The sequence below is a fragment of the Lissotriton helveticus genome, chromosome 10, assembly GCF_964261635.1.
Source record: "Lissotriton helveticus chromosome 10, aLisHel1.1, whole genome shotgun sequence".
Lineage (NCBI taxonomy): Eukaryota > Metazoa > Chordata > Amphibia > Caudata > Salamandridae > Lissotriton > Lissotriton helveticus.
The window spans coordinates 980,713,474-980,730,278 of record NC_136071.1 but is presented as its reverse complement, the minus strand read 5'-3'; the positions used below and the strand labels follow the sequence as shown (position 1 = coordinate 980,730,278).

Genomic DNA, 16,805 nt, shown 5'->3' with positions numbered 1-16,805 from the left:
ACCAGACAAAACAAGCACAAACTTACCAAGATCAGAAGAGGAAAAACAAAAAGAAACAGCAACGAAAAAACCATTTCTGAGGAGCGGAAAGACATAGTCATAAACATCTCGTCAGTTGAACTAAGTAGAAAACAAATTAATGTGTTAAACAAAGGAACATCGTTTGTACCCACATATTATTCCAACTTAACGGAAACCGAAATAGCGTTCTTTAAATTTATGAGAACCATTCGTTTACGCCATTTTTTCAACAACGTTCTTCCGGAACCAACACCAGCAGCCACGAAGGAATATGTAGAATTTAATCCCAAAAGCACATTCACAGCACCAACTTCCCACAAGACCATTGATATGTTCGAAAAATTGGTGCTCCAAGACTTTTCCAAATTAAATTTCCAGATCAACACCAGAACTAATTTTTCCAAAAATGAAAGGAAGATTTTACAAGAACTCGCATGATTGAAAACATTAGAATTTCAAAGAGCAGACAAAGGAGGAGCTTTGATAATAATGGATGCGGCATTCTATCAAAGAAAGATTGAGGAACACTTGATGGATGAGACTACCTATTTACCATTGGAAAGAGACCCAACTAATGGCATACGCAGAGCACTAGATACCATTCTGAAAAACGCTTTAAGTATGGGATGGATTTCAACTAAAACATTGCAATTCCTGTCAGACACTGAAATGAAACAACCTCACATATACATGCTCCCCAAGGTGCACAACAGCTTGAAAAATCCACCATTCAGACCGATCGTGTCAGGAGTAGGATCAGTATTTGAACCTTTAGGAAAGTACATAGACACGTTTCTTCAAAAATTCGTGATCAACTGGAAAACCAACATAAAAGACACAACCGAATTTTTGAATCTACTTGAAGCAACAAAAGTGGAAGAAAATGAACAGTGGACGTTCTGTACGATAGATGTGAATTCACTCTATACATCGATACCACTAAAGGAAGGAATGGAAGCGACAGAGTGGGCATTACTGCAACTAGAAGATATTGGAGCCAACAAAATATTTTTGCTTGAACTCTTGTTGTTTTGTTTACAGCACAGTTATTTTCAGTTCAACGACAAGTTTTTTGTACAAATCAGTGGAACCAGCATGGGTTTTGGAGGAGCGCCGACCTACGCGAACATTTTCATGGCACAATTTGAGGAACAGTACATCCTCACAGATAACACGTGGATGACTTCATTGCTCATGTATCGTCGTTTTATAGACGATATATTCCTAATTTGGAAAGGCCCAACAGAAACTTTGATAGAAAAAATTCAAGAACTGAACCAGAAAAATCCTCGAATGACATTCAGTCATATGATAAATGATAAGGAGATCTCATTTTTGGACGTGAAAATAACCAGGAATCAGATGAAGCTAAAACCCAAACTTATGTCAAACCCACTGACCGTAACAACACATTACTATTCAGTAGCTTTCACACTCCAAAATTGATCGAGAACTTACCATTTTCTCAAATGTTGAGAAGCAAAAGAATATGTTCCACACCTGAAGCACAAAAAGAAGACATGAAAAGGATAAGAACCAAGTTTCAAGAAAGAGGTTATTCGACCATATGTATAAACAAAGCTGAGGAAAAGGTGAAAAAACTGAGTCGTGAAAGTTTACTCAAGAGCGTGAAAAAATCTACCACAGAGCAAAGAAGTGTTTTTGTTTCGAAATACTCTACCAAATCCCGAAACATAAAAAAGATCATCTTGAAACGTTGGGAATTGTTACAACAAGATGAAGATTTCAACAAGATATTTGCAGAAAGGCCCATTTTTGCCTACAAAAGAAGCAAAAATCTAAAGGAGGAATTAAAATCCAAAAGCAAGAAGCAATCTGTAGAATACAAGGGAATGAAGAAATGTAACAACTGCATCAACTGCAATAATGTAATGCAACAAACATTCGTATCTCATCCCAGAACAGGCAAACAAATACCACTCAAATTATCAGCAGACTGCAACTCGAACTTTGTGATTTACAGCATAAAGTGCCCATGTGGGCTCATGTATATAGGCAAGACTGAAAGGAAAGTCAAAACAAGAATAGGAGAGCACAAGAGCATGATAAGAAATAAAAACACGAATTCAAACCTGGCAGCACATTGGCTAGAAAAAAAGCATAACATTTCCCAACTTAGATTCCTAGTCATAGAGAAAGTTGAAGTGATACCAGGGAGGGATAATCAAAAATGTTTGTCCCAAAGGGAAATAATGCTGATCAAAAAATGTCAGACTATGGAGCCATTAGGATTAAATGATAAATTAGATATGGCCTGCTTTTTGTAGAAACAAGCCAGCTAATTCATGTAGATATGACAGTTTCTCACCAGGGTGTAAAAGTTCAGTACAACTATAAATGTTAATAATGCAATTTATGACATTCTGTTTGTACCTGTGTTTGCGTATTGCAACAGCATTTGTGTTTTAATGTGACAAAAGTATTATTTCCATGTATGTAAACGAATGCACATCATTCATGCCATTTAAACTCAGCACTTGTCAGCATTCTATAGATCATATGAATCACGTTCGGTTATTATCATTATCATAAAAGATGGAGGATCCTTTCCACACCCCATTATCGTAAAACAGCAGACCCACCACTGGTCATTTGGTTCATGTAGATTAACTAAGGATAACATCAGCACCTAAAATCCGCCTTTACAGCGTGCTTAATGCTACACTGAACGTTATAGCCTGTAATCACCACTCGTTTATTTACACCACTCCAAGATGGCGCTTACAATAAGAAACAGGAAGTGAGGTCACTTAAGGTTAAATATCCCTTAACTAGTTTGAACGCTTGAAACGTCCGCATCGAGTGCCATCAGCAGATTACGCCAGGCAGAGAGAGAAACCGGTGAGTCCCTTCGACGGTTTTTCCGTAACACTTAGAGATAGAGTCAAGTAATGACACTCCGTATACAGATTAGTTCTGACATCCATTTTTTTAATATAGAAAAAACCGAGAATACAAGAAGAACAGAGAAACAAAATTTCCCGCTCCAGCTACAAGCTGTCCCATTTTCGAGCCCGTTCAAGGTAAATAGAGGCAATAAGATAAGGAAGTCCCAGCATGCAAAGACGAACGGGTATACAAAATTAAATTCACGTATTCTCCCCGCAGCGCACTCCGGGCAGCCCACACCCCACTTCAGAAGCAAGCGGCAGCTCATCCCGCTTCGATAAGGTAATGAGAACTACGTTTTCATAAACAGCCGAGGTGGTTTCATGTATAACAACAGACAAGTTCTTCGTTTAATAATGTCATGTTTTAAGCCACACACGGGTAACTTAGAAAGACGGCATATACACAGGTTAAACAGTCCATTCGCGGCTATCATACACCCAAGGTTTAACGATCAACAAATTTCGTAGAAATGTGAGTTGTCCATAGACAAAGGGAATATAAACATAAACTGAAATCAGCGTGCAATGTCAATAAGTGAATGATATACAACTATGTGTTACATTCAGGTATCACTGTAGAAATTCGCAGAATGTCAAACCGGTAATAGACATAATTAAATAATGCACTAAGAGTGTAACATCTCTAAAATAAGGAAATGTGTGAATTTGTTACATGTATGGATTACTATTACTGAAAGATTTGTAAATATGTCAAATTGGTGGTAGATTTGAAGCTTAAAAGTGCCAATGAGCAACAATTCGTTATTAAAAGCAAACATAGTGATATAAATTAACTCTTTTCACAGGAAGGCCCCCGAAGAAGGGACAAGGTCCCGAAATGCATCGGGCCAGCTCAAGCTTTTGTCTTTGGTCCAATACTTATAATTTATGGGCTGTGTTAAAGTGTGATCGAATTCACACCAAAGATGAATTGTAAAAATTGAATGTTTGATATATACATGAATGGAATGAAAATAAGTATGATATGAAAGAAAATGTCATTGCTCTAGAAAAATAAAGATGTGAATAAAACCTTGTTGAAGATTCAACAAATGCAAGTAGTAATTTTGAAATTATTATTGAATAGCAGTTAAACATTGCACAGCTGTGCATCAGGTTAGGGTGTGACTCATAGTCACCACCCATACGCTTGAAGTAAACCCTTTGTCAGGTCTAAACCTCTCTTTTTATTACACATTAGGGTGCATTTTATTTCAAACGTAGGACATGTGTTCTTGGTGTTACATGTCCTGCCTGTGAAAAACTCCTAAAGTTGATTTTCAATGCGGTAAGGCCTATCTCTCCCATTGACTAGCGCCAGGTTACCTTATTACATTCAAGAAGTGATAACTTCAGATTGGGAACAGATAGAGATATGGGGCCAGATTCACAAAGGTGAACTTACGCTTTTGTGTATGTCTATTTTTTTTGTATTCATAAACTATGAGATAATAGTAAGTTTGCGACTGCAGAGAATCCTCACTCGGGTGGACAACTCTGCACATAAAAAGATAGGCCTTTACAATCCTTAGCAGTTGGTGACTTCAAAAATAAAACTATAAACTTACACAAATTTATACAAAAGTGTAAGTTTTTATCTTTGTGAATCAGGCCCCTGGTGTTTGGACTCAAATGAATTGTAATTTAAACTCTTCCTTAATGGTAAAGTTGGATTTTGAGTCACAATACTGTAAATCCTGACATCTGAGATCCCACCCTTCCACTTCACTGGCCTTACCACTGTACTTTTCTGTGCATATCATTGAAGCCACAGGCCCACACACATACCTCAGCCCAGTATAAATTAGTCGCAGCCGCAGTTATTTTCATCCTCGCATATCCCACCCTCCTTCCCTTACTCTTCGTACCTTACTACCATCCTGACTGAGTCCCATACACCCATACACACTCTTGCACCCTTTTCACCTCTTCTACTCTGCAGTACGTATCATGGAACTCACAGACACACATACGTACAATATCATTTATCCCCCACACCTCTCAAAAAAATCTGCCAAACGCTTCAAGCACTTCATAAAATTACACTCTAAAACTCTCTTTCTCTGATCCCTACTTCTCAATACACAACGGGAACATAACCACTGATATCATGTTCCACACCAAACGAAGATCCCAATGGCAGAAAGCATTCCTAGCCTTATTCTCGATCTCTCCCACTAGAAAATCCGCACATGGCCTAGTGATCTCTATTGCACCATCACAGCTCTTCCAAGCTACAGCAACCATTACCATCTACAATAACGGAACTATCCTCATGCAATCCACGGATCATATCTTAAATCTCTTGGAGAACAAATTCCCCATCATTAACCCCTTCCATGCTGATGACGGCCGGGAGCCGTCATCGCACACAGCGCTCGTGTGCTGATGACGGCTCCCGGCCGTCAGGACCGCACCCGCGATCGGAATGTGCCGCACAGGCGCAGAATCGCGGCCGCGCCGAAGGGGTTAAAGACCAGGTATCTAATCCTCTCACTACTACCCAACCCACCGCCACCCCCAATATACATGTTGCCACATCTCCATCCCCCCCTGTCACCCTCCTCCCCCCTCATCCCCGTCTACCACAGGCATCGGATCCATACACCTCTTTCACCCGGATTACCCCCCTCCAACACACCTCATTCCACTTCTCCTTACCCTCTCACGTTACTTCCACCTAGCATGACTGAGACAGCACACACTTCTTCCACCCTGCTTACCGCTCCCACCAACACCCCTCATTTCATTCCACTTATCCCTCACATGTTTTCTCCACCTGGCATGACTGAGACAACATATGCACCCCCAACAGGAACTGAACCCCCTCCGAGCACGAGCATAGCTCCCCCTGCTAACATCTCCTCCTCCGTAATTCTCTCTCCCCCACGCTACTCGTGCCTCACAACACCACCCCTAGCATAGAAACCCCACATCCCAGCCAACCCCATACAGGTCAATTGCTAGCACATGTTAAGACACCCCACCACCACCATACAGATCATTTGCTGGCACATATTATGGCTCCCCACCACTACCATCTCGAAAACGCTCCGCCCTCAGTTGACACACCGCTCCCAACTACATATTCCACACCCACTCACCAGCAATCCACTCCAACACCTCAGCTATCTGCATTAACATCTCTCCCATCCACATATGCATCATTGTCTACAACGCTATTTTTGCCTACATCAGATCGCACACCTAACCAGGCCACGACACAGCCACCAACACTCATATTACAGCCACCTACCCCATTCACAACCGCTCCAGATACTACTCTTGATGAGTTAAAACATCCACCTACCCCACTCATAATCGCTCCTGATACCAGACTGGATGTGATCATGTCCGCACTCCACCAAATCAAAGAGGAACTCCACACTGTTAAAAGAGATGATATCTAGACAATCATGGCGCATCAGATCTTCAAGAACTTCTAGATCAAGCAAGACCCCGACTCGCCTTCCACTCACCCCCAATCATACTCTACCCAGTTGGAATTCAATTCCATCCCCTAATCTTTCTACCCGCCGATTCCGATGCATCAACCCATTTTCAGAGAGTGATATACGCTCCCTTCTGCATTCCTACTATCCCCCTCTCATGACCCCCATCTCTCCCGCACACATGGCCATACCTACTATTCCCCTCAACCATCACAGGTCCTCCACACACAATAATAGAGGAATCATCGATAATAATCTTAGAAGAATCACACTCGCACAAGATCCCACCTCTTCCCTCATCACACCCTGTCTTGGATGCACACTTCTGAATTGCAGATCGGCCTCTAGACACGCAGCAGACATAGCGGACCTCATCATCTCACATGATCTGGACCTGATTGTGTTAACAGAAACCTGGCTAGCTGAATCCTCCTCGCCCCTCGTTGACATTGTAGTACCCCCAAATTATGATATCGTCAGAGTGGATAGGAGTGATAAGACTGGGGGAGGAATCGCGTGCATACATCGTAGCACCATCTCAGTAAACAGAGCCTTCACCCCCGTATTTTCCTCTTGCGAATACATGTGCATTGACATCAACAGTAATGGAACAGTAATGGCAATCCTGTATGCTCGTTACACATCATCTATCATCCACCTGGTGACACCCTCATCTTCACCGAACACTTCATGGACATGGTCACAACAAACACCGGAAGACAAAGCACTCAAATATTCCTTGGCGACTTCAATCTCCAGTGGCACCACCACAACGACTCAGCGGTTAACGGTCTACAAAAACTTCATCGGCGCACTAGACCTCACCCAAATTTGCAACAGCCCCACACACAACAAAGGCGCAACTTTGGGTTTAATAATCTCCAAAAATGACTCAATTCCGCTTGAGTCGATCCTACCATGTGATTGGTCAGACCAGGGAAACAGTGAAACTTAACTCAGCTCAATCCACTAAACCTAAGATATGGAAAAGAGACTTGAAAAAACTCAACCCAACACATTACCTTCCTACAGCCACAAGCTACTCCAGCCTCCGGCTGGTCTCTCGAACGTACATGACGTCACAAACCACTACCTCAACTCTATGACCTCGTTTAATAATGAGGTTGCTCCCCTTCAACTAAAGAGAGTTTCGACAAAAGACTCTAAACCCTGGTACAACGATCTGCTGAACGATGATAGACGTTCTCTTAGAACTTCCAAACGCAATTCGAGATCTGTCCCATCCACCAAACACCTCAAAACTCTAAGAAAAAAAGAGAAATGCTTACTATAGAAAGATCAAGCGCACTAAAGCAGACTTTTTCAGCCACCAACTAGACCAAGCAAAAAACCGTCCCCAAAAACTTTTTGAATTAATCAAAACCCAATCTAAGGATGAACCTCAACCACTACAAGACATAGCTCGTCCACAACCCACTTGTGAAGAATTCTCTACCTTCTTTAATTCAAAGACTGATATTAAGAAAGATCTCCTCAATGTCGTCACAACAAACCACCTCAAAGCTTGAACTAAAAAACAACGCAGCTTGGTCTTCCTTTGATACCTAACCTGAAGAAGCAATATGCAAGATTCTCAGCACCCTGAAGCCTGCCACACAGATTCAACAAGATGAAAACGTATAAATGTTCCTTCTCAGGGATGGCACCAAGGATTTGGAACGCACTACCTCCAGAAATCAGACTTATCACCTCTACTGCATTTTTCAAAAAGGAAGTAAAAGCGATTCTCATGGCAAAATTCACATGATCGTTAACTAAGGAAATTATGAGATCATGAGTACCTTCACCAGTATTCCTTTTATGACATGGGTCCAACTAGACAACTTAGTCACCACAGTTGCCATTGCCGTGTCTCAACAGGACTTTCCTGTTTTGCACCTTTTTGTTTTACTTTGCACAATATGTTATGTATACTTGATCTACCTGCTTCTATTTTGTTGTATAATTTACATCACTGATTGTAAAGCGCTCCAATATCCGCAAGGGTCTTGTTCACGCTCTATAAAACTTTCAAAATAAATAAATAGAAAGTTGGCATTTTCTTATCCCAAACATTTGTGCCTTGTGCTAGTATCCTGGGTCACAAGACTGGGAATGTCTTTACTGTTGGGGTTTATGTATTTCTCATAGACAGTGACACAAAGTGGACTAAGGACTTCATTTATGTGGCCCCGTGTGGCACCGGAACATCACTTTTCTGACGTTCTGGTGGCACAATGTGCTCTGGCATATTTACATGGTCACGTAAAAGTAATTTACATGGGTTTTCAGGGACTTGTAAATATGCGCCCCTTTCACGGACAACACTGCATGAATGAGGCATTCCATCGGTGTTGCTGTGGGTGTTCCCACCAAACACCCATGGAATCTGACACTCCCAGATTTACGAGAAATCGTGAACCCAGGAATACGTCAAAATCTAACACCACCCTAGGGGTGGGGTTAGGGAGGCATTTTTTTTTCTATGTGTGCACTCTGCAGCAAACATAGAAAGAGGATATCACCTGAATTGATCCATTTTGTGCAGGAAAGTGTATCTTCCTGCACAAAATCAATCAGCCCGGCAACGCAGGCCCCTTGCCTGCGTTGGTGCATGACAGCCCATTGTGCGCCTGTGCGCCGGTGCTGGGGAAAAGGACAGGAATGAATTGTATCTTATAGATTAGGTGCATTCCAGCACCTTTTCTTCTGACGTTAGGCAGCACAGCAAGATTCCTTCCGGCACTGCCCTATGTCAAAACATCATAAATGAGGCCCTAAGTGTGGGCAGTAGGGGCAATCTTGCCAGGATGGCTGGAGGCAGAGCTTTCCCCTTCCCCCACTCCACTCAAAATGGATAAAAGATACTTTATAGGTGGAGTTGTATAACTTACATTCCAGAACGTTTAAACTTGTAGGCATTTAAAAAATCAAAATACACACATACTCTGTTCTCAGTTAATTTTGTATGCAGTGAAAAACGTATTTTATATTTCTGTCGCAAAAAACTGTGTAGCATGAACGTGTTTATTAAAACATAGGAAACAGTCATTAGTTTTATGTTAAGTATTAAAAAATTAAGTTAACAAAACTATTTGCAAACACTTACTCGTGATTACTACGTGGTGGTTGCTCTGGAACATGCTGAATAACCTCATATACAGTGCTTGGTAAATCTTGGGCCTGCATTAAATGAGAAGAACAAATATAGTTGAAAGTGAAAGAGAGCAGCAATATGCTTATTCAGAAAAAAACATTAAATGCATACATATTAAAACAAAGATCTATATATGCTAACTAACTAACATGTCACTGTGCGGTAAAATAATAAAACTGTTTAAAAAAAATCATAAACATTAATAATGGATGTTAAAAGCTGAGATTTTTCCTCTATCCACGTTACTTAAAATTCATTTGTGGCCCCCAGTTGTAGCATGATAAATACATCTCACCTTTATATGCGGGCCACATAATATAGGGACAGAATTATATTTTGAGAGTATCCTTTAATTTCCTACTCCTAGCTCTAAGTGAGCTTCATTATTAGGGATGGTTGCTGATCTGTGTGGTAAAGGGGGGCTTCAGCACCATTCATCTGATAAATGCCTACATTGAGCTGATCAGAAATAACTATTGGGCATTTTATGTTTTATGTCCCCTTTACTTAGGTTACAGGATAGACTGATTGAATCCAAGGTCAATCAGTTACAAGTTAGAATAATGATGAATGCTCTTGGGTGGTGTAAACTGACAGAAAATAAAGTGCCTATAGATACATATGTGCGTTTCTCTCTTACTCTTTCTCTCTGACTATCTATTTATTTCCACAACATTGCTCCAAGATGACAAGCTCTGACACATCAAGACTGTTCAAGTTACTCTTGTTAAATAGCGAGACCGCTGATGCATTTTGGCCGTAGCACCCGGCCTTGTTCACAACACCATTTTCTCTTTCCAATATATCCGATCACATGGTGCATTACATCATCATAAATATGAAATTTTTTTGCATTTCATTCAGTAAACTCAATTTAAATGGCTTATGAATTAAATTGTGATTTTACAACTTTGTGCTTGTTATTCCATGTGTTTGTACAAATTAACTTGAATAACTTGCGATTATTGAAGTAAATACTGGAGCGCTACAGCAATGCATCTAATACATGTGAACACTAGACTGCTACCTTTCCATTTCTTGGCGTCATCTTAAAGTATCATGTGCATTGTATAAACACAAAAGTTAATCATTAATATATTCATTGCATATAAAAAACATTTTTCAAATGACAATATATCACACCGATGACCTTACTGATGTGTGATTACATACATTCAAAACAAATATCTTTCCAAACTACCGTCATTCTTATAAACATTTGAGAGCTACCTCGGACTTTGAGGCACCATGTCCAAGTACCATGTGTATCATGATGCACACATCAAAAACTCCTCATATATACATTGCAGACTTAAGCCCTGTTATCAGTTAAATCAAAACCAGTAATTCTGAACAATGGGCACAATTGTCTTAACTACTTTTCCTTTCATATTCCTTTTTGTATTCTTCTGTTATTGTCCCTCATCACTGCCCAAAGTGAGCAGAATATGACTAACGCTTTGACAAACACTAAGTGCATCCCTAGTGAGCTACCTTTTCAGAAGAGCACGAGAATCTAATCCTTCTTTAAAAGTGTCTCCCTATTCTTAATAAAATAGTGTTCCTCCTAAGGATATTGAGTATATTGATATATGGAGTTTCTCTTCAATGTTCAGGCCATTTGGTCCTTTTACTGTCTAATTCAAGAATGTGTTTTGATTCTTTCTGGCGCAACCTCTTTTCTCTATTACTTCCCCTTAAATTTTTCGGGGCATGATCTTTCACAAAAAATGTGAGCTTTTCTACTTCTCCTTTCTGAAACATCTCTAAGTGTCAATCCTCTGGGTATTCTTTATCAACATTTTTGACCACTTGATGTACCGTGCTACCCTCATATTGTAGATTACATGAGGATGTAGACTACAAAATCTGTATTACAATCCTCTGATTTTCTCAGGTTTCTTTTCAAATGGTGTAGTGTATTTGGTTTTATTTACACCAAAATGGCATGCCTTACACGTTTTTAATTTGCAAAACCTCTTACTTCTACGCATTCAGCTCTTGTGGTCATTCTTTCATAGTTAGTGTTGACAATGTGATCAGTGCCCTTCTTGAGATTTTTGCTCCAATTACGGGGTCACTTTTAATCAGGTGCCAGTGTTTAGATATTATTCCTCTTACATGCATCCATTCTTCACAGTGATTAGTGACAATTCTACTTTCTGTAGAGGCCCATAGCTTCTTTCTCTGGGACTTTTCATTTTAAAAAAATGAGCTCCTCTCTCTTAACAGTGCCATTTTCCCCTAATTCCAAGGTAGACTTAGAGTACCCAATTTGCAAAAATCTACTCTCTAAATCTTTTTGTGTTTCAAGCGATTCTTTTCCTTCACTGCAATTACTTTTCATCCTCAGGGTCTTCCCGTATGGGATGCTTCTTTTTAAACTTTCTGTGTGGAAAATAGAAGCATGAAGAACTGTATTTCCCACAGTGGGTTAACGGAAAATCTTGCTCTGACGTTTTTCATCTAAAAAGTAAATTTCTTTCCTATTTATAGTACTGGTCAATCTGATATTAAGGTAATTTTCATTCAGCGCTTTAACAGAATTCTCAGCACTCTTATTTGTGCTTTTGCAGACAGATTGGTCGAACGAAGCCAAAGTTATAGGCAAGACAAAAAATGCTTTTCCTTTGGAAACTAGGTCCTAACTATAACTACCTACCGGCGACTGCCTGTATGATTGATATATATAAGTTTAAATGTTGTATATATATGCCATGGTGTATTGAAGAATGAGTGGGTGTATAAGTGTCTGGATGAAGGATTTAGTAGGTGTGTGACTGACTGTGTAAGTGAGTGATTAAATGTGTCTTACTGAATGCTTGTGTTAGTGACTAAACTGTCTGAATGTGTGCATCAGTATGTTTGTTGTTGTGTAAGATGCTGCATGTGTTGGTCAATAGCTACATGAGTGTAAGTGAGTGATTAAATGTGTCTTACTGAATGCTTGTGTTAGTGACTAAACTGTCTGAATGTGTGCATCAGTACGTTTGTTGTTGTGTAAGCTGCTGCATGTGTTGGTCAATAGCTACATGAGTCGCTATATGGATTATTGATTGGTTGCCTGAGTATTTGTATGGGAGACTGAGTGTGTGTGTGTGGGTGGCTGTAAGGTGTGTGACTGTGCATAGATGTGTGAGTGGTTGATTCGCTGGGTGTATGGGTTCAAGAGTGCATGTGTAAACAGCTGTGTAGGCGGGTGAGTGTGTGTATGAGTGTGTTGGTGAGAGATTGGATGTCTCAGTGTATATGTCCAAGTAACTACATATGTAAAAGGCAATGTATATCAGAGTTGGAGTATATAAATGACTATACGTGAGAGTCAGTGATTGTGAGAATGGCTGTATGGATGAGTGTGTACTTGTATCAGTGATTGTATAAGAGAGTAAATATGTGTTAGCATATGTTTGAATAAGTGAGGTGTTGTGTGTATAACTGTATAGGTGAGGAAATGGGAGTGTGATTGATTCTTTGCATGACTGACTAGGTGTGTGAGCTTGAGCCCCCCCACAGAGGTTGATTTATATTCATTTTAAAGCCCCCGGGGTGGCGGTCCCCGGGGCAGCGGGGGGCCGTGTGCCCCGCAACTAATTAATAAAAGCGCCGGGGGTGGCAGTCCCCGGGGATTAGGGGGCCTTGGAGGCCCCCCACACATTTAAAAATTCACCCCGGGAGTGGGAGGTGTTGGTCCCTGGGGCAGTGTGGGGGTGATTGGGGCCCCCACATATTTTGTCAGTTCTCCTGGGACCTGGCCCACCTGGAGGCTTCTATACAACAAAGCGCGGGAGCCAGCGCTTAGTTTTTCTAATTTTCTCAGCCAGATTCGCGCACCCAATACAAATTTGGCCAATTTATTTTCTTTTCAATGCTTTTTTGGGACCCCCTGAGCAGGCATAGGGGGTCATGGTGTTTCTACCCTTTCTCTATTCTTGTGCCTCAGTTGAGTCACAAGATGGCTGCCAACACTTCGTGGTTTGGAGTGTTGACAGCCAATTAGAATAAAGCTTGTGGTCTGGAGGGGTCGCGACTCCACTGCAGCCATAGCTTTTGAACATTTTGTTTTTGATTTTCTCAGTAACTATTGAACGGATTTACACCATTTAAAGAAAGGACTCTTGCTGAACCAAGCACTACCTTTTTGCCAAATTTGGTGTAATTCCGTTAAGCAGTTCGGGCTGTAGCCGTGTCTAAAGTTTCACATGGGAAATTGATTTTCTGACCTCTTTTTTTTTATTTCTCAGGAACTACTGAACAGATTTACACCATTTAACAAGAAGGTCTCTTTCTGAACCAAAGGGCTACCTTTTTGCCAAATTTGGTGTCATTCCGTTCCGCAGTTCGGGCTGTAGCCGTGTCTTAAGTTTCCTATGGAAAATAACATGGAGAAAACACGTTTTGGGACCCCCCTTTTTTCTTGGACCCCGCTTGGCGAATCACCCTGAAACTTCCAAGACAGGAGCTGAACGGAGCGCAGCACTAGTTTTAAAGATTCGTCAACCGGCGCCAAAGTTATTGGGAAAAGAAAAATGCTTTTCCTATGGAAACTAGGTCCTCACTATCTAACTATAACTATCTACTGGCGACTGCCAGTAGATAATACATATATATATATATATATATAGAGCCCAAGCTACTTCTGGCACCCTGCTGCTTGCAGCATCTACAGAATCGAGTTATCGATATAGCGGAAGGCCGCCAGGACCCTCATGCAGTCGTGGGTAGACGGAGATATTTTATCTCGACAGGACGTGGTGCCTCCGATTTGGCAGTCCCCTCCTATCCACCTACCTGAGGTAATCGGCTGTAGCAGTACGAGGGAACAAAGGGGGAACATCCGTGGACTTTGACCAGATGGATGGTTTCTTTCACTACCCGCCGGCAGCTTGCACGAATGGATTGTTCTGACACTCCTCCCCCATACCACCAACCCAATTTCTGCGGATACAGTGCATTCTGGGTAGTGCAGTTCTCAGGACTCAGTGGGAACCGGCACAGGTGTGCCTACAGCAACAGAGGGAGGAGTTTTGGTTGCAAACACTTAATTGAAGCAGGCGGGGTCAGAAGTGAAAGACATTTGCAGTGTGAGGCGCTGACGAAGGCTCACCCGCCGAAATGCATTTGCCGCCACTGAGGTTTGATCAATAAAGCGAGCTGTTTTCCCTGAACCTTCCTCTGGCCTCTGATTTCTTGAAAAAGGAATTGCTTGACATATATTCTGTGTCTGCCGGAGATGCAGTACAGCAGGCCCTGCTACTCCAAGAGCCAAAGCTACTTCTGGCACCCTGCTGCTTGCAGCATCTATAGGATCGAGTTATCGATATAGCGGAAGGCCCCCAGGACCCTCATGCAGTCTTGGGTAGACGGAGATATTTTATCTGGACAGGACGTGGTGCCTCGGATTTGGCAGTCCCCTCCTATCCACCTACCTGAGGTAATCGGCTGTAGCAGTACGAGGGAACAAAGGGGGAACATCCGTGGACTTTGACCAGATGGATGGCTTCTTTCACTACCCGCCGGCAGCTTGCACGAATGGATTGTTCTCACACTCCTCCCCCATACCACCAACCCAGTTTCTGCCGATACAGTGCATTCTGGGTAGTGCAGTTCTCAGGACTCAGTGGGAACCGGCACAGGTGTGCCTACAGCAACAGAGGGAGGAGTTTTGGTTGCAAACACTTAATTGAAGCAGGCGGGGTCAGAAGTGAAAGACATTTGCAGTGTGAGGCGCTGACGAAGGCTCACCCGCCGAAATGCATTTGCCGCCACTGAGGTTTGATCAATAAAGCGAGCTGTTTTCCCTGAACCTTCCTCTGGCCTCTGATTTCTTGAAAAAGGAATTGCTTGACATATATATATATATACATATATATATATATATATATATATATATATATATATATATATATATATATATATATATATATATATATATATATATATATATATTACCTACTGGCGGTCGCCAGTAGGTATATATAGTTAGGATTTTTTCTCTATGGGATTTTTGAAAATTCTATGTCTAATAACTTTGCCGTTTGTGGACGGAATTGGCTGAAATTTTCAGGAAAATGGCACATTTTGTTTCTGAGCAGCCTTTGAAAATTTGGGGGGGGTTCGTCAAGGGGGGGCCGAGAAAAAAGGGGGGTCCCAAAACGCGTTTTTCCCATGTTAATTTCCATAGGGCGGTTGGCCTCACTTTTAGCCCGAACGGCTGAATGGATTTGCACGAAACTTGGCAAAATTGTAGGGACTGGTAGCCCGATGTGCCTTTTGTAGGTCTCAATATATGTGCTCCAGTGGATTTTGAGAAATTAACGTTTAAAAAAAGATATATATCTGTAAGCGCGGACCGGGCAGCGGCCTAGGACGCGTACTTTTCGCGCAACGGAGCTTTGTGAAGCGAAGCTGATTGGTTCTCCGGCGTCTGTCAACATTCCAAACAGTCCGTAGTGGCCGCAAACAGTCCGTAGTGGCCGCCATCTTGTCTCTCGGTAGGATCGAGAGACAAGAGGAGGCCAAAGCGAAGGGGCAAATGACCATAAGGGGGAATAGTAGATCCTCGCTGACCCCCTAGGTTTGATGTGGAGGTTTTAAAAGGGCCCCGCGGGGCAAAAAAAAAAAATTATAATAATAATCTTACGGCTGAATGGATTTGCACGAAACTTGGCAAAATTGTAGGGACTGGTAGCCCGATGTGCCTTTGCTAGGTCTCAATATATGTGCTTCAGTGGATTTTGAGAAATTAACGTTCAAAAAAAGATATATATCTGTAACAGCGCACCGCTTCGCGTACTTTTCGCGTTACGGAGCTTTGCGAAGCGAAGCTGATTGGCTCTCCGGTGTCTGTAAACATTCCAAACAGTCCGTAGCGGCCGCCATCTTGTCTCTCGGTAGGATCGAGAGACAAGAGGAGGCCAAAGCGAAGGGGCAAATGACCATAAGGGGGCATAGTAGATCCTCGCTGATCCCCTAGGTTTGATGTGGAGGTTTTAAAAGGGCCCCGCGGGGCAAAAAAAATAAATAATAATAATAATCGAACGGCTGAATGGATTTGCACGAAACTTGGTAAAATATTAGGGACTGGTAGCCCGATGTGCCTTTGCTAGGTCTCAATATATGTGCTTCAGTGCATTTTGAGAAATTAACGTTCAAAAACAAGATATATATCTGTAACAGCGCTCCGCTTCGCGGAGATAAAATTATATCTGTATTACCTAGCTGTTGCTAACACCAGTTAGCGACGGCTAGTAGGAGATAGCGACC

General features: G+C 41.7%; 1 protein-coding gene across 1 annotated transcript in view; it reads right to left on the bottom strand.

Annotated features, from left to right (window-relative positions):
* Positions 1 to 16,805, bottom strand: part of HEPACAM2 (HEPACAM family member 2) — a 497,170-nt gene that overhangs the window by 103,696 nt on the left and 376,669 nt on the right. Inside the window, exon 9 of the mRNA XM_078663656.1 lies at positions 9,495 to 9,568. Within this exon, the coding sequence (XP_078519782.1) occupies positions 9,495 to 9,568 (74 nt within the window). The remainder of the gene's footprint in view (positions 1 to 9,494; positions 9,569 to 16,805) is intronic.